At 33.7% G+C, this 18168-nt stretch overlaps 2 protein-coding genes across 2 annotated transcripts; both read left to right on the top strand.

Annotated features, from left to right (window-relative positions):
* Positions 1-3905: 3905 nt before the first annotated feature.
* LOC109170123 (protein FAM133-like) lies at positions 3906-9535 on the top strand. Its single transcript, XM_019319089.1, has 5 exons — positions 3906-4136; positions 4610-4711; positions 7415-7556; positions 7648-7694; positions 9051-9535. The coding sequence occupies exons 1-5, from the start codon at positions 4050-4052 to the stop codon at positions 9264-9266; spliced, it is 594 nt and encodes a 197-aa protein (XP_019174634.1). The 5' UTR covers positions 3906-4049; the 3' UTR covers positions 9267-9535.
* A 1401-nt stretch (positions 9536-10936) lies between these two features.
* On the top strand, positions 10937-17441 carry LOC109170118. The gene is made up of 13 exons (XM_019319080.1): positions 10937-11211; positions 11465-12448; positions 12788-12888; positions 13011-13125; positions 13358-13435; positions 13550-13642; positions 14197-14280; positions 14676-14774; positions 15495-15557; positions 15634-15664; positions 16344-16390; positions 16623-16681; positions 16933-17441. The coding sequence occupies exons 1-13, from the start codon at positions 11164-11166 to the stop codon at positions 17165-17167; spliced, it is 2037 nt and encodes a 678-aa protein (XP_019174625.1). The 5' UTR covers positions 10937-11163; the 3' UTR covers positions 17168-17441.
* Positions 17442-18168: the final 727 nt, after the last annotated feature.

An 18168-nucleotide genomic window follows, 5' to 3' on the forward strand; every position in this document is an offset into this window, starting at 1 on the left:
AGTTCTTCCATTATTGAAATGTCAACAAGGTATACTAGTAAAAGCTCATGTATTTTGGATTAACTCATGTATTAAATTTTTCGTCTTAAGAAGTAACAACTAGAAGCATGAACATTAGAAGCAATACCATTCCCAAAATTGACAGATAAATCAAGAAAATACTCAGTACAAACTCCACCACACAATTTCACAAACTAACCCATTAATTAGGTACAGAGAGACTATGCCTTGAGGGTGTAAACAAAATAGTGGAAATTGGAGACGGAAAAGCAGACATGGTGCGCCTTGCTCAGTTCTACACAGAAGTGTGTTTTATGTTTTTGTTTTTATTTTTATTTTTATTTTATATATAATTCTTTCATGGATATGGATAGTGTGTTATCTGCAGGTATTCGGTTTTGAGCAAGTGGCAACTCCGAATTTTCTGTTCGGTGTAATATGGTTGAAATTGGGTTCTTTCTATCTTCACCTCATCATCGAGAGACCCCTTCATGAAACTCCCAGAGTATAATGCCATGTTAGCGGTCGCCACCCCGGATAATCTTCCCCGAGGGCACCATGTCTGCTCCGTCTCCAATTTCGACACTTTTGTTCACACCCTTCAGGCATATATAGTCTCTCTGTACCTAATGGCTTAGTTTGTGAAATTGTGTGGTGGAGTTTGTACTAAGTATTTGCTTGATTTTCTTAGCCCAAACTCATGTATTTTGGATTAACTCATAGTAGTGAAAGAAGAAGGGTACGGGAGCAAGAAGATAGCAATGGAGTTTTGGGTGTAATAATCTGGGTACATCCAACGAAGTAGATCCATTACTCAAATGAAAATATCATCTGAAAGACATATTAAGTACTAGTATTTCAGAAAACATCAGTAGCACCACTGTCTCAGTTTTCACTAACCTATTACAGATAAATAAAACAAAAACCCAATTTTCTTCTTAAGAAGGTCTCACATCCATGTCTATCTCCACCTTAAAACCCTAGCTTGGTGCGACGCCAGTGCCTTCGCTTAGCATAGTACCTGATGGTGTTGTCGGTCCTCATGCGAATCCAGTAAGGAATAGGCCTGTTCTGTCTCTGCTTCTTCGCCAGCTTCTTCTTGATCATGAAGGTCTTGTGCTACGGCATTTTCAAAGAAGCAGGAGCTTGGCGAGACAGAGGGTGTGAGGGAGATAACGACTTCTGGATACATAAACTCAGAAGGAATAGAAAGCAATAAGGGGCCGTTTGGTTCACGGAATGTTAGATTACCTTAGGGAATGTTAGATTACTTTAGGGAATGTTAGATTGCTGGGAATGTTAGATTACTGGGAATGTTAAATTCCTGTGTTTGGTTAAGACTGAGGTATATAATATAATTATGTTTGGTTTAGGGTTATCTTTATCTTTATATATATATATATATATATATATATATATATATAAGCTAACATAAAATATATATTTTTAAATAATTAGAATGAAAATAGCAAAATTTATAAATATCCAAGGTTATCTCACATTACCTAAGAAAAGGAAGGGAATCACATTCCCTTCAAAATCCTATGTGGAGGGAATGTTCCATTCCCTGGGAATGTTATATTCCCTCAGATAGTATGAACCAAACATAGGAATCTAAGCTCAGGAATGTCATATTCCCATGGTTATGTAATATAACCTGAACCAAACGCCCCCTAAAGGAATTGACTTGAATACCCCTCTATTTAACGCCAACCTAACTGATACTTAACAGAAGGACCATTAATGGAATAAAACTGATAGTCAAGGGTCTATTTTGTCCAAATTAAAAGACAAGGACTAATTTTAGAAAATCGCAATAGTCGGAGGACTATTGCTGGAATTAACTCTACTTGGGCTGCACTAATTAGAGAAGGTATAAAATATTGACTTCTTGGGCTGCACTAATTAGAGAAGGTAATGAACAGATACTACATTGTAATAGAGCTAGTAGCATTCAAAAAAAAATTAGAGAAGGTATAAAATAGAGATACTACTTTGTAATATAGTCAATAGTATTAAAAAAAATTAGAATATCTTTTGATTGAATATTTAACTAATTACAGTACACCAAGGACTTTGTTGTTCAATGGTATCTGGTTGCTTCCCTAAATGAGAGGTGATAAGTTTAAATCTCAGTGTAGACATTATTAATTTAGTGTTCCCCTTCCCTTGTCATTAAAAAACTAATTTTCCTTTGCGAATTTAGATGAGTGAGAAGTCAAAAGTAAAATGTCCAATCAGTCAAAAGTAAAATGTCCAATCGATATCGTGCACTAGGGGTCGCACAATGTATTACCCGCTGTATTCAAAAACAATACCGTTTTGTTAAGTTATGTGGGGAATTGACGCAACAGACTATATGTGTATTCTGTTATACAATTATGTACATTATATTATACGATTATATACATTATGTAATACAATTATGTACATTCAAACTATATGTTTTTTTTTTTAAGAGTTAAGAGTTTATGTGTATTATGTATAATGTTAGATTATGTGTATTATATTTTCAAAACAGAGTATGTATATTATGTTATACAATTATGTACATTCAAACACATGAGATTTTTTTTTTTTTTTAAAGTTAACAGCAGACACGGAAAGCGAAATTTCAAAAAAAAAAAAGTACAAAAGACTTCATTTTGGGTGAGGGCGCACATTGCACGAATGCACGATATAATTTGCCTAAAAACTAGATAAAATAGGCAAATTATTCCGTGGACTGTAGTCCACACAGTGTTATGTGGATCATAACAAAAAATACATTTTTAATATACTAAATGTATATTATTTTTGTACTAAATGTACATTATACAATATAATGTATATTCAGTACAAAAATAATGTACATACCTTAAATATAATGTACATTATTTTTGTACTGAATGTATATTATTTTTATATTAAATATACATTATTTTACAATGTACAAAATATGATTCATACAACTTGTTTGGATCATGGTCCACACAATAATGATTGAAGAAAATGAGAGCAAGGTTAAATGGATCACATGAAAGGGTAAAAGGCCCAACTTAATATGTTGCATTCTGACTTTCCCATATGCCTACAAAATACAAATAAATGAACAAAAACCCAGATGGCCCAATTCCAGATACAATTTGTCCCCTATAGTGGTGCTTGTACCTGGTGAAATTATTACCATTTCAGAAAATATATGCACAAAATTATTACATGGACTCTCAAGTTTTACTCATAAATTATACATACTTCTACTTTTAGATTCATGATGTAAATATTTTTTTTTTCAAACTCACATGATGAAAATAATTTATTATTGTCTGCTATGTCAGAAAGTAAAGGTATGATGGTAGAATTTAAAAGTACATATAGTAATAGTCATATCTGCTTTGTATGATTAATGATGAATCTGCAAAATTATTATGAATTTGATCATATTTAGTGATTTGAAATAATAATTTTGTTTGAAATATCAAACGTTGCAAAGCAACTTTTGGAGTTTGACGTTTTCTCAAAAGAGGATTATTATTTCAAAAGCAATTAAAAATAATTTTCTTTTTTTCAAAAAAATAAACTGATTTAGATAATGAGGGACATTGAGGCTACGCCCCTCTTTGATGTCTCATTGATGTGGGAACAAAAATATACCGGGGAACCATGTATGCCAGTCCCCTTTTGTATATATATATATATATATATATATATATATATATATATATATTTTTAAAATTCACATATTATGATCCAACACACTTTTTCATTGTTTCATTTTTGAAGAATAATTGAATTAATAACAAAATTATTGTGGTTCAATAAAAAGTGAGGGGGTAGAATTAGCAATATAATAAAAGATCGGGGTCAGAAAATGTATAACGCATTTGACCATATACTCTCCAATTTCCGGATTTTCAGAAATACATCCCACTCCCCCTTCCGGGTCAGCTCCAGGCCTCCAATACCACAAGTCCACAACTCCAGAACCCCATTCCTTTCATCAACACTCCCAAATCACAAACCTATAAAATCCCCAAAATTTTCACAGAAAGAATTTCAAAGAAGAAAAAATGGGGAAAAATCAAGCTTACAAAGCGATGCAGAGAGCGCGGTTGGGCTCGAGCTCGGCCGCTCCTGAAGAGATCGAAGATGGCATGGTTCGTACCCTTTCATACTATTTTCTGCAATTTTGTTTGTTTGTTTTTTAATTTAAGAATTTTGCTTGTTTTACAATTTTAATTCATTATATTTTGGCTATTTTTTTGAAATAAAATTGTGCTGAAGTGCAAATCTCTTGATGATAAAAGTCAGCTTTGAGAGTCGAGACGCTTGTTGCAGGCAGGCAAAACTACTTACTGAAATTGTTATACAATCACATAACAATGTCCATTTTTAGTACTTACCTGAAAAAAAAAAATAGCAATTCAGTATTTGAAGACATGAAGTGACCTTAAAATTATTGGGGTTTTAAAGTAGAAATCTGATTGATGTTAGCTTTCTGTATGGACTAAAAGATTATATCTATCATGTTATATGCGTATGCGTTTGCAAATGAGGCAAGTTTAGAAAATTTTAACTGCCATACTCGAGATCTTCTTTCCTGTGCTCCGTCTGATGAGGCCAGTCGCAGGTGGATGGTTCTTTTCATACACCAGAGTGGCATGCTGCTCGTCTGGCGAGTCTCAAAACTTCTCACACCATTACTTGGGAAGAATTCAAAAAGAAGCAAAAGGTAACTTGTTAGTTTACTCGTAATTATGTGGAATTTTAACTCCTTAAATAAAGTGAATTCTGCATGAAGTTCATGGGTAAGTATTCAATATTCTTGCAAAAATGACAAGAGGTTTGAGTTTTTCTCATTTGGCTGTTCCAGAGCGTTGACTGTTCTTAACAATGGTCAGTTTTTATGTCATGACTGCCAATTTTAGTTATGATTGAAATTTAGGCTGCTTTTAGGGGAGCAGTTGGGGTAGTCCACCACCCTAACTGCACTATTTGCTAGAATTTTCAACTAGAGGGGTAGGGTCCGGTGGGAGCAGTGCACCGCACTAATCTCACCACCATTAATCTTCTAAATTATAATCCAAACTGCTTGTTTGGTTATTCTAACTAATGTTGCTTCTGCAATAATTCACTAAATACCAACTATGTTTTCTGAGTGTTGAAGTTCTGGATGCATTTTGAAATTTGTGTTGCTCTTGGCTAGTAGAGTACATGCCCTTCTGTTTCTTTTCAGTGTTGTTATGTGATGCTTCGAATAAAATGCACATTAATTTGACATTTCTCACAGCAAGAGAGTGAAGCTTTCTCAATTATTTGCACATAAATATCTTAAAAGTTCTTTAGAACCTGAATCCATCAAACAAGTTAATTCTTTTATATGAACTAATAATGTGCCCCTTTGTGACGTGTTATATTCTATAAGATTGGGCCAAGGTCAATCAACTGGGCTATTATGCAAATGGGCCAAACCACACTAAAAAACTGAATCAAATCAATTAGCTAGTCTAACCCATGACCTTATAAACCCATATGTTCTCTCTTATATTTTCAATGTGGGACTCTTAACATCATTTGCTGCCTCTTTCTCCTTTCAATTGCAGCATTAGTGTCAAGAGTGGAATGTTGAAGTTAGTGCTCTTCCTTTACCTCCTGTCTTGATGTTGTTAGTATTTCAGTTACAAACTTAAAAAATAAGGCAAAAACTTGTGTCAGTTGTGTGAGACCGTCTCACGGATCCTTGTTCGTGAGACGGGTTGAGTTGCAGACAACTAGTTGTGTAAGTATCATAATTTCAGTTATAATTATTACAATATTTGTTATTAGTAACAATCAATTTTACCCTAAATAGTATCACAATTTCACATATAAGTATTACAATATCTATCATAACTCATAAGTCATAAGTAACGATTTATTTTTAATTGAAATTGGTATTAAATTTTCTACAATAAATATTACAATTTCTTTCATAAGTAAGGTTTTGCATATAAGTATTACAATATTTACATTAAAATTACACTTTGTAAGTATCACAATTTCAGTTATAAGTATTACAATATTTATCATTAGTAACAATCATTTTACCCTAATAGTATCACAATTTCACTTATAAATATTACAATATTTATTTCAAATTGGTATTAAATTTTATGTAATAAGTATTATGATTTCTATCATAAGTAATAAGCAACTATTCTAGATTTGACCCGTCTCACACAAGTGTGACTCCAAAAATAAATACTTAGTATTAATTTGGTTAGCTAGACTTCATTAGTAGTTTTTTTATTTTTTTATTTTTATTTTTTATTTTTTTATTTTTTTTTATTTTTTATTTTTTAAATAGAGTATAGACCTTCAAGCCCATACCCAAAGCTTATCAACAATATGTTTAATAACAATCTGATTAATGTCATTGCATTAAAAACCATGGTTCAAAGTTGATACCCAGGTCATTGGTTTACTGAGAACCACTAGGGTCTGGAATGATAATTAATAACTTAAAGTGTGCATAGAGCACCTTGTAGATTGTTTCAATAAAAACTACCAAAAGGCTGTCCATAAACATGCCAAACACCATAGTGATGCCCTTTTTTATACTCCATAATTTAATTATGTCTTGCTGTGAATGTTTAGTTTAAAAAGTGTTATGCTTGCCTGTTTTTGTTGATTTTAGTTATATTGATAAACTCTATAATGATAGTTTCCCTGGCATACCTTTTTATTCATCTTGTTAGAATTTTTGGCTTATTGGGAAGTATTTGATTAAACTTAGATACATTTTCTTGTTGTAAGCAATCTATTTCATCTTGCCACTTTTCTCTGTAATAGACTACCTTTGCAGTCATCTTTACAAATAAATGTTAATATGAGGTCAGTCATTCCTTCAACAAATAAATTTATTTTTATTTGAAAAGATAAACATAGCACTAGATTGTTTGTTTTGATCAATTCTCCCTTGCTATAAACATTTAAGGTCTAACTTGATTAATTTGGTGTGGAGATATTTTGACAGAGATATTGTCTTACAGAGACAAGGTTTTATATTAAGGCTATGAGCAAATGTTCGTAGTGCTAGTGAATCTAGTCAAGTGCAATAAATGAACTATAAATAATTTTACCAACAATTAATTAGCAGCTATTCTTTATGTTAATTGTGTGGCAAGAATCAAATAAAAAATAATTTTTACTTATTGAAGTTGTAAACTTTGCTTAGTGCATGTAAATAATTCCATTAGATATATTTTTGCATTTATTTATAAAGTAATGACTTTGGTATACTGTAAAGCGGGCACCTAATGATTTATTCACTTTTGATTGTTTACTCAGATATTATCTATCTGAATGTGGTGTACGTGTGCCTAATTCCTGGTTTTGGTAATGTTTTCTACATAAGTGCATTTTTTTCCCGGATTCTTATGATGCGAACTGCTAGGAAGAAGAAATCAAGAAGGGAGAGATAGAAGCTGATAAAGATAAGATGATGAGGGAATATAGGGCTCAGCTGGATGCTGAAAGGGCTATCAAGCTTGCTAAAGGAAGAAACCACTCAAGCAGTAAACATAGTCACAAAAAGGGTAGTTATTCAGATATTGCTTACTGTAATTGTTCCTTTTTATAATCTCTAGTGTCATAATCAAATACTTTTTGATAATAAATGTGTTGCAGATAAGAAAGACAAAGACTCAAAGAAACATCGAAGCAAGAAGAGAAAGGTGAATATCATTTTATTTATTTGTTGTTCTCACATTTTTTAGTGTAAGGACTTTAGTGAGGTTCTAATTCCAAGTAAATACAGAGTAAGATGTTTGGCCTACATCTAGAAACCAGTTTCTTTTATTAAAGGTGTAGGCATTTCCAGGGACCCCGGTTTCAGATAAATAACCTCGGGCCTATCAGTTCCTAAACTACAGATGTATGTACCCTTGGGATTGGTTCATATTTTGCCTTACCCTGCCTTTTTCTGGTTATTAATTTTTCTCTGCCCTCCTGTTACATATGAGTACAGGTGTGCACTGTGATAGGGCAGGTTACAAAATCTTGGGTTACTAAAATTTATGACTAACCAGTATTTCCGCTGAAATATCAATAATATGAAAATATTACTTTGTAATATGAATAAGACTGAATGCACAAGGGACAAACAAGGCCAATTCATAGCAATGTTCTCAAAATCATATAAAAAATTCCAATTTTGCACTAAAAATAGCTGATGCTGCATACTTGTAAAATTCATGTATCAAACTTTAGAATATGCACCTTTGGGTTAGAGATAGGTCACTAGTTCTTTTTCTTTTATCTTCTTGCTGGTTTTGTTTTTGTGACATTAATAAGCTTGATAATAATTAAACCCGGTGTGTCATGTGTTTATGATGCTTCATTTCCCTGTAATCAGATTGACACCAATCGTCAAATTTTGGGAAGCTTTTGAGCTTTTAGAGTCAAATTGTGGGTACTTATGTAAAGGTCCTGTAATTGAGAATCTTATGATGTCCTTGCCTTCTTATGAGGGCCAATTAATAAGCTGTGAATATTTGACTTGAAATAGAGCTTGGTTTTTTCCCACTTCCACTAGTAGTCCTCTGTTGCCAGTGACTTGAAATAGAGCTTGGCTGTGGAATGAGGGGTAACCTCCCACCTAAAAATGTGCAAAATAAATAGAACTTCTTATGGCTCTATATTTTGTGGTAGCACCTTATTTATTCTTAACTGCCACAACTCAATTCCTGAATAATGCCTGTCAACTTGGTTATCCAGTGATGACTTTGCTATTCTTTTTGGTTGTTGGGAATGATTATGACAATAATCTCTCTGTTTCCTTGGCACTGATAAATAGTGGTCCTTTTTAGTGGAATTAAATGTTCGTATAGTATTATATGTTTGATTGGCTTTATAATCTTAGGTTTCTTCCCATGATAAATCTTTGCTTGTTCTTTAAAATTGTTATGGAGTATATTAATTGTTAATTTGGTCTCTTCTTTATACGAAGCATAAATCTTTTGGTTTGTTTTTATAATTTGAATCTTTTGGAAGAAGGCAAATCTTTCTGACAGTAGTTATTCGTAATCCAGAGATCTAGGAGATCATCCGACTACAGTTCTTCAAGTTCATCATCAGAATCTTCTTCGAGTAGCGACGAGGAAGATAGAGAATCAAGGAAAAGCAGATCAAAGTCAAAACGAAAGAAGAAAGAAAAGAAACACAGATCAAGATCGAAGCACAGTGAGAATGAAGAGGGGGAGGGGCCGCTGCCACTATCCAGATTCTTTGGGAGTATGAAAAGCTGATGCTTCTTCTAATTCAGCAGGAACAAATTTAGGTTGTTCTGCAACAGTGGGTGCGGAATGTTTTTAGGGGTTTCAATCAGTCAGTCCTCTGTACACTTACAAATGCTAATGCTGTGTTTGCCATCTCTTCTCCTAGACTAGAAGTTTTGTTCCCATACTTACAGCAGCCAAATCTAAAATTTGTTCTCTATTCCTCTGCAATATTAACAATGTAAAATGCGGTTCCAGATTTTCAAGGATTTATGACTTTTAAATTGCCGCCCCAATTATCTGCCTGCTCGCAGTATTGATAGGCTACCTATTGAGTATTGGGCCGGGTTAAGATTTTGCTACATCCCAAGTTTGAATCATTATTTACTGTCTTTTAACTTGGAAAATTTCTGTCAATAGTTATGCTGTGCAACCGAATGTACCATGCGCAGGGTGCATACGATGCAAAATGACGTCGTTTTGACTAAAAACGCGCGTCCCACTTTAAAAAAAAAATTCAGGTTCGATTCTCGGCAATAGCATTATTGTGGATATATAGTTATGAATTTCTGGATATATAGCTATAAATTTGTGGATATATAGTTATGAATTTATGGATATTTAGTTCATTCATTGTGGATATTTAGTTCATTCATTGTAGATATTTACTTCATTCATTCACTGTGGATATATAGTTATGAATTTGTGGATATATAGTTATGAATTTATGGATATTTAGTTCATTCATTGTGGATATTTAGTTCAATCATTGTGGATATTTAGTTCATTCATTGTAGATTTTTACTTCATTCATTCACTGTGGATATATAGTTATAAATTTGTGGATATATAGTTATGAATTTCTGAATATATAAAAATGCTATTGCCGGGAATCAAACTTGATTTCTTTTTTAAGTGGGACGCGCGTTTTTTTTAACCAAAACGGTGCCGTTTTGCAACCGTATGCACCTTGCAAGGTGCATTCGGTTGCACACCATAATTTGTGAATTTCTGTGCTACCAAATTGGGCATCTTAGGATTCACCTGGTAGGGGCACTTCGGTACAAGCTTATTTTAGTATATTTATAATATTTTGATTTTGATATAAGTTTATTTGTAAGAAAAATGCTACATGTACTCTCATATTGTACTTTCAACTTGTATTCCACATACTAAAATAATTGTATTGAGATTCACATAAAAAAAAAAAACTTATTAAGATTAAGATTAAGGAGTACATGTAGTAAAATTTTATTTATAATGTATTATAAATTAAAATGAATGTATATATGGTAACTTCGATAAAATGTACAATCAAGAAATATTTTTAATTATATCGAATATTATTAACACAAATATTGATAGTAACAATTGTAATTTTTATTTTTATTCCCTTTTTAACTATTTCTTGAAAAACTTTTATGGACTATGATAGTAACAATTGTAACTTTTATTTTTATTTTTATTCTCTTTTTAACTATTTCTTGAAAAACTTTTATGGACTATTATAATATTGTGATTTTATAATTTTAACCTCATTTTCTTTATAAATGAAAAAACTGGTTTTCTACCATGGTAAATTAAAAAAATTGCCAGGTATGCACTTAAAATGAAAAACTGGTTTTGTATGAAATCTTTAAGAGAGATGAAATGGGGCCAGCAAGTGTAATCTGTGGCCACGAAGAGATGTTTAGATGTTGAGACAAAGACACGCTATTCTCTCTACCACACTCCTGAAGCCCCAAACCTCTCATTTTAATTTCCCCTTCGTTTCTCTGGATAATCCTTGATAATATTAAGAAATGGACATTTATAATATCCTTTTTACAGTAAAAACACCCATTATTTCATCCAAGTTGATGGGTTTCTTTGTAGAGCTGTAGCATTGTTAATTATTCTATTTGCCCATTTCAAGAATTGCTTTGAAATGTTTCCTGTGTGTTCAGCAACCGCTTGCTGCTCCTCCCATTCCCAGGTCATTCAACATATCATCTCATCTCTCTTTGGTTTCATCATTATAGCATGCAATTCTATCTCTCTTGTTTTCACTATATGTTTTTTAAAATTTTTATAGCGTTATGTTTATAATAATTTCGCAAATTTGTTGTGAAAATTCAAACTTACAAAGTTATTCTAAGAGAAAATTTGTGAATGCGGAATATATAATTTTTGATATCCACATTCATTGGATATGTTTACCTTTAGTGATATGAGTCCTGCTTCTGCAGATTACTATCAATAATGGGCTTAGATCCTTCTCCTCCTATTGGAAGACCTGTGATGTAAAGTGCAGTTTAGTGGATTGGTCCTATGGAGTTCAGCTTCAGAGTTCATCCTTCAGAGGACAGCTCAATGCATCCCTATGCTCAAATTTTGTAGAAAAAAGTGGTAGATTGGCTTCCACTGATACCATCAATGTTTTCTATGACCAAACTGAATTAAATGGTGTCAACTATTTAGTGGGAGCGGTCAATGATTATCCGTCTACTGCCACAAGACATCTGAAATTTGTTGAGAGCTCTAGTGGATCCATTGGAGAAGAGGAACTCACTGATTTTACCAATAACTTAGTAGTTGGAAATGCTGATCCTCCCATTCCTGAATCCATAACAATGGATGTCGTCCAAGATAATTCCGCCGCCTTTGCACCTGCTGATGTTTTGACAGAACCTGTCATTCCTGAATCCGCGACAAAACTGGATGCTATGCAGAATACCTCTGCATCTGATTCATTCTCTATGGATGCAAGTTCCTTATCTGGTGTGAAAACAAGTGCTGTTGATGCTATTAATGAAGTGAATAAGTCAATCAATAGCTCTTTTGAGAAAGCACAAAGTTTCTTCAACGATTCACTATATGCAATTACGTCCTCTATAAATTCTGCTGCCAAAGGTGTTTCTGGAACATTTGATGATGCTATTGGTAAGATGACATCAACAGTGGACAAAACTGGAGAATTAGCTAGTGATAGAGTTTCTGGCTTCTCTGGTGATTTAAAGAATGCCACAGGCAGAGTGGGGACTGTTGCTATTGATACATTGAGGCAAGCTATTCTTGTTGCTGAGGGTGCTTTATCTCAAGGGGCCACATTAGTTGTATATGCTTATGGGTCAGCGAAGGAATTGCTCCCCCCAGAGATACATGATGTGCTTAATTTGTCAGAAGAAAAGGCAATAAAGTTTTTGAGCCCAGTTGGTGCAGCTTTTCAGCAGGTATAGTAACATTTCACCTGTTGCATGATGCCATACGGTTTACAAATTTATTGTTTGTTTACACCTATGTGCATTTAAACTTCTGTATTCACTATTCAAAAAGCAATAAGTTTTTTGGAGTTTCTTGAACTGCTAACTACTTTCCCTAGTACTCTAATACCAATAAACAATAAGTAGTTGAAATCAGTCTATTGCTTCCTTAAGGTTATTAAACAAAAAATTTCTGGCATATATCATCCATGATTTAGAATACATACATACATATACTGTAACAAGTATGACCCCATAGTTTATATTTAACTGTTTTATATTCAGTGAAAACTAACATTATGAAGGCAGGTTTATGTTTCTCTGGAGGGTTTGGAAAAAATTCTTGGCTTAGACCCCAGTGATCCCATTGTTCCCTTTGTGCTTTTCCTTGGAGTATCCACCACTTTATGGTATCCACGTTCCTCTGATCCCAAAGTGTTTTTGTTTTTCTTTGTTTTCCAGCATACTGGAATGTCTTGTTTTCCTATTTAAGTTTTTATGGATAATGATATTCATTATCAAATCTGTGCAGGGGAACATATTTGGTATTAACATATGGTGGATATGCTGGGGATTTATCTCCAGAGTCAACAATGCAGCTTTTAGTAGGAAAAGAGAATGCTGTACTTATTGATATCCGGCCTGAGGCAAGAGATTGTAAATTTTTCAAGCCTTTTCTTTTCCCAGTATTTCTTACTTGCAAGTTTCCAATAAATTTTTTTCTTGTAAATTCATAATCCATTTTCTGCCAGTACATTGGCCAAACAGCTTACATGCATTTATAGATGACAATTTACATTCAATATTTTGAGGCAGGGAAATGGTCTGCTATTCTTATAATGTATATGCTGTCTTTTTATCTTCTTTATTGTTTTGAAGGACTTCAGAGAAAGAGATGGCATCCCTGATCTTAGGCGAGCTGCTCGGTTTCGATATGCCAATGTTACACTACCTGAGGTAGGTTACTACTGTCTAAGGGGTTGTCAATTCTCTATCTATTTAGTTTTATACCTAGATTTTTTAACTGTGTGCCTTTTTTATTTTTAAATACACATATATATAAACTTCCAGGTTGATGGCTCTATGAAAAAGTTATTTAAGAGTGGAAGAGATCTTGAAAATGCACTGCTTGCTGCTATCATTCGTGATTTGAAGATTGTTAAAGTAATGGATTTATTTTTAATTACCCATTATGTTGTATTCGTGTGGAAAGTATGGCATGCTCCTTCTAATTTGCACTCCCCCCTTCCCCTTGGGATAGAAAGTATGGCATGCTCCTTCTAATTTGCACTCCTCTCTCGGGATAGAGTCACTCAATTGGGCTATAATGCACATAGGCCAAACCACAATAAAAGATTGAATCCAACCAATTAGCTAGTCTAACCCATGGCTTATAAACCCATATATTCTCTCTTATTTTATCAATGTGGGACTCTTAACAATTCTTAAGCATAAAAATATACACTTTCATCTTTTTATCTCCCAAAAGATATTATGTTTGGATGACCAATGAAGAAATGGTAGTGGAATAATGATATTTCCCCAAAAAAGTTTGTTCATTCAAGATAGATAGTTGTCCAATATGTATGTTATAGGGTTACTAACAAAAGATCCTTTTATCTCCACAATATGCTTTTGGAAGATCATGCATTACCCCTTGTCATGCTCTTGAAATATGTGGTTGTGATGTTTCTAAGCCATTGTTCTTCTATTAACAGGCTGGGTCCAAGGTTATAGTTATGGATGATGATGGTGCTCGTTCCAAGGGCATTGCAAGGTCATTAAGAAAACTTGGACTTAAGGCAAGTGCAATCGAAATCTGTACCATCTCTTTTTGTCATGAGAAGGAAATAAGGCATCTTGTCACTAGGTAGTCCAGGATATGGGGATTGGGGACAGACAACACTATGAATCTATGGCACTGCTGACAAAAGAGCTGTTGTCAATTTTGTGGGACAGACATAGAACTTACATAGAACTTTCCCATGTGATAGGTTTCTTAACAATTAAGACTATTTGAATATAGATAAAGGATGCAGAGTCCTGATTGCTTGGTTGTTTTTGCTTAACTAGGGAAAGGATAATTTCTGCTTTAATTTTAAAGTAGAGAACTCTCTCTTTTTTTTTTTTTTTTTTTTCTATGGTTCTTAATGAAATACTCCAAAGAAGGTTTAATGTTTGAAGTTTGACATAACAGAGACCATACTTGGTGCAAGGTGGCTTCCGCTCTTGGATAAAAGAGGGTCTTCGTGTCAAAGAGCTAAAACCTGAGACAACTCTTACAATACTTAATGAGGTATTTTACACATTACTGAACACTTTCTATTCCATGCATGGGATCAGTTGTATTTCTAATATCCCTTTTGGTTAACGTTAATCCATTTGCTGTAGTATTCATTTCCATTATCAGCAAAATAAATAAAAGAAGAAAGACTTTATAGCAACTGGATGGTCTGGACTTATGTTTGAGAGGAATATGGATACATGTTGCCTTCAATTGTAAATGGTCATAATGCTGTATTTGGAATCATACATGAAAAGGCATAAGTGTCTCTCCATGTCCTTTTCGTGTCAAACTACATCAGATCATATTTTCTTCGAAGTGATTCCAATTTGTTAGGTCTGAGTGCTTGCAGTTCATATGTCTAGGAGCTACATAGTACAGATCTTAGAATACCCGAAGTTGCTACTCTACTGAAAAGTCATTTTGGAAGAAGAAAACAGGACATTAGCTCGTTGCTACTAAAATTGGATGATGAGTTTGCTAGGTTCAGAGAATGATATCCACCAAAAAGACTAATTGAATCTGATATGATGTACAATATGACATTTTTGTTACTCGGCATATTCTTGGGGAGAAGGTTTCATTATCTCACAGATTTCACAGTTAAATATTTGATCTGATTGTATTCGTCTATTAGTGTATAGATATTCACAAGTTTTCTTCTGTAGCTATTCTACTGCTCTAACATGGCTAGCTGTCTTGCATTTCTTTTTTTCTGCCTTTGTTGAACAGGAAGCTGAGGCAATCCTAGAGCAAATCAAGCCAACACCATTAAAACTTCTTGGATATGGAGCGGTAACAGTGATACTTTTTGTTGTTGTGTAACTTCTTCTCTTTCATTTCTCTTTCTTGAAATAATTGTCTTTTGCAGGGTTTTATAGTAGCTGTATATGCAGTACTTGGTAAGTTCAATTTTCATCCATAGTAGTTATCAAAGTGATATATATAGAAAAAGAATTGGTTGTTATACTAACCAAAAATGGTGGTAAGATACAAAGGTATAGCATTAAAATCTGTAAATATTATGCCTGTATACACGCACACACATCTACATACATACATACATACATAGAACATAAAAATAAATCATTGGGGGATAAATACATATTAGACTGTTGTTCTTTCTGTGTACTCTTGGTGGTACGTACCCCTTTGGTGCCCTTTAATGCAATTTTTTTTTTTGTTTTTTTTTTTAAAAAAAAAAAATATATAAAAGCATCTGTTTGAGTACTTGCTTGATTTCAAATTCAAATGTTTGTGTGCAAGGTGCCTTGTGCCTTCTGATAGCTATTGAATTCCTACTACTGAATTGGCATGGAGAAATGGCAGTTCAATTCTCCAATAATTACTGAATTCTTATCTAAAATTTTGCCATCAAAGTTTTATTTTTGATTGGTTATCAAGCTATCTGGTCCATTCAAAATTTGCAAGATTCTATATCTGATAAGAATGAAATATAGAAACCTCAATTTATTAAATTTGCTAAAATTCACAGACATTAGTCAGTAAAATGCACGTTTTTCACATTTAAGTGATCATCCAATATTGCCCTTTGACCAAGTGCATATTGTTTTGTTGCAGAGTGGGAGACGACACTACAACTGATTGGTTTCATTGGCCTCTTTCTGGTGATTATTATCATTTTTAAATGTCTTGTTCATGATAAAACATTATTTACCCTCTCCTATGATGTCACAAGGTGGAACATGATCTGCTGTCTTTTTTCCCCCCTCGTTTGATGTTATGCTTGGTATTTGCAATTTATTCTACTGCATACAAGAAGCGTTTCCATGTGTCCTTGAAGTTGATGCTTTAAATTCTTGCCTTTCCTGACTGACTGATTTGTTGCCCGTCAAACAGACTATATATCTGCGACTTGCTTCCTATGAGGGTTCAGAAGATTTGAAGCAGGATATTAGGTAACGTGAACATATTTGTGAGTTACTGTTAAGTTTGGTTGACACAGAAACCGTATGTACTGTCTGCTCAGAACTAGAAGGGATAAACAACCTAAGACAGTGGCCAAACTCAACTCGCAAGAAACCATGTCTCTATAGTAGTCATTGCCAATTTGCCAGCATTCATTTCTTCGACTGTTTTGACTCTGTGTACTCTTTTGCCCCTTCATGTGATCGATCTAAACCTTTTAACCATGTTCTATCTTGTTCAGACTATTGCTCGTGCCAGTTAGGCTCGGAGGTCAGGCTATTTCATGGGCTGTTGGGAAATTAGAAAAGAATGGTAATGGACTGCCCACGTCTCCTTCCTCAACTGATGTCCAGAGCAGGGTGTTGCAAGCTGCTGCAAAGCACGAGTCTAAACCATCCGATAATGAAGACATCAAAGATCCATCCCCCGGAGCAATGGCTTCTGTCAACGAGAGCGTAGACCTCTCGGAAGCATAATAACTCTTTACATGTCTATAACAACTCAAAAGCCCAGTTCCCTGACCATGAAAGTCTGTTTTTGGTAGGTTCATTGTGTTTACTGATGAGAAAATAAAGTGATGATGATGATGGCAACAGCAATTATGTACAGGGAAGATATTGAAAATCCTTACTGGTTTATGTAAAGTGCATTCTGATTTGAGGATAAAATGGAATGGCAAAAATCTGAGAGGTCATTATCTATATGCAAAAAAATGATATTTGTTAATAGAGTTATCGCCTTTCATATTCACTTGCTTCTCTATTAGTGATTTGATTTCTGATTACTGAGGATTGCTATTTACTAGACCTTTATACATTTTTTTTGTAATGAGTTGATTTGCTACAATGGTGACTTTAACACTAGGTGCAATCATATATACTTTTGAGGTTATACTAGGTACTAGGAGGATAAGAGTTGATAGTATTTGGTAAAATCTCATATACATGTATGGTTGTATCGGGTGCAAAACGCACCAATATTGATTGACACTGTAGACTTTTTATAAGTGGATTTTATTATACTTGTGACTTGTGAGCTACCCGAGCCAAAGATATTCAAATTTGGTTCAATTTTTTTTATTCAAATAACTCAAGTTTACTTTGACAATAACTCAATCAAATTCGAACATTTGTTGAATTGAGTCTGTATTTACCTCATGTTTTTCCAATAACAATTTTTTGTGAGCGATAGGAAAATCGTCTCTCCATTATGAAACTCTTTTTTTTTTTTTTTTTAAACAAAAAAAAAACAACAAATTTGCATTACTTAATTAGAAACACTCAACAAGATTACATCATAAATAGATCGAGGGACCGAACCAAACCACTCCCTACAATTAGCAATGAACACGACTTCTCTAGTTAACTTATGAGCTGTCATATTCGCAGATCATTTAACAAACATAAAGCTAATACAATTAAAGTCATTAGCTATGGGCTTTGTAGTTGGGGAGCCCAAACTTGAAAGGCCTAAAACA

This window comes from Ipomoea nil, unplaced genomic scaffold (genome assembly GCF_001879475.1).
Source record: "Ipomoea nil cultivar Tokyo-kokei standard unplaced genomic scaffold, Asagao_1.1 scaffold3321, whole genome shotgun sequence".
NCBI classification, from domain to species: Eukaryota; Viridiplantae; Streptophyta; class Magnoliopsida; order Solanales; family Convolvulaceae; genus Ipomoea; species Ipomoea nil.

Bases quoted from the DNA above. Each gene is read 5' to 3' on its own strand.
- LOC109170123 (XM_019319089.1), top strand. From the start codon at position 4,050: ATGGGGAAAAATCAAGCTTACAAAGCGATGCAGAGAGCGCGGTTGGGC. The intron at 7,557-7,647 runs GTAGTTATTCAG...AATGTGTTGCAG, and splicing joins TAAACATAGTCACAAAAAGG to ATAAGAAAGACAAAGACTCA. The intron at 7,695-9,050 runs GTGAATATCATT...TTCGTAATCCAG, and splicing joins ATCGAAGCAAGAAGAGAAAG to AGATCTAGGAGATCATCCGA.
- LOC109170118 (XM_019319080.1), top strand. From the start codon at position 11,164: ATGTTTCCTGTGTGTTCAGCAACCGCTTGCTGCTCCTCCCATTCCCAG. The intron at 12,889-13,010 runs GTATCCACGTTC...AAATCTGTGCAG, and splicing joins GGAGTATCCACCACTTTATG to GGGAACATATTTGGTATTAA. The intron at 13,436-13,549 runs GTAGGTTACTAC...ATAAACTTCCAG, and splicing joins CCAATGTTACACTACCTGAG to GTTGATGGCTCTATGAAAAA.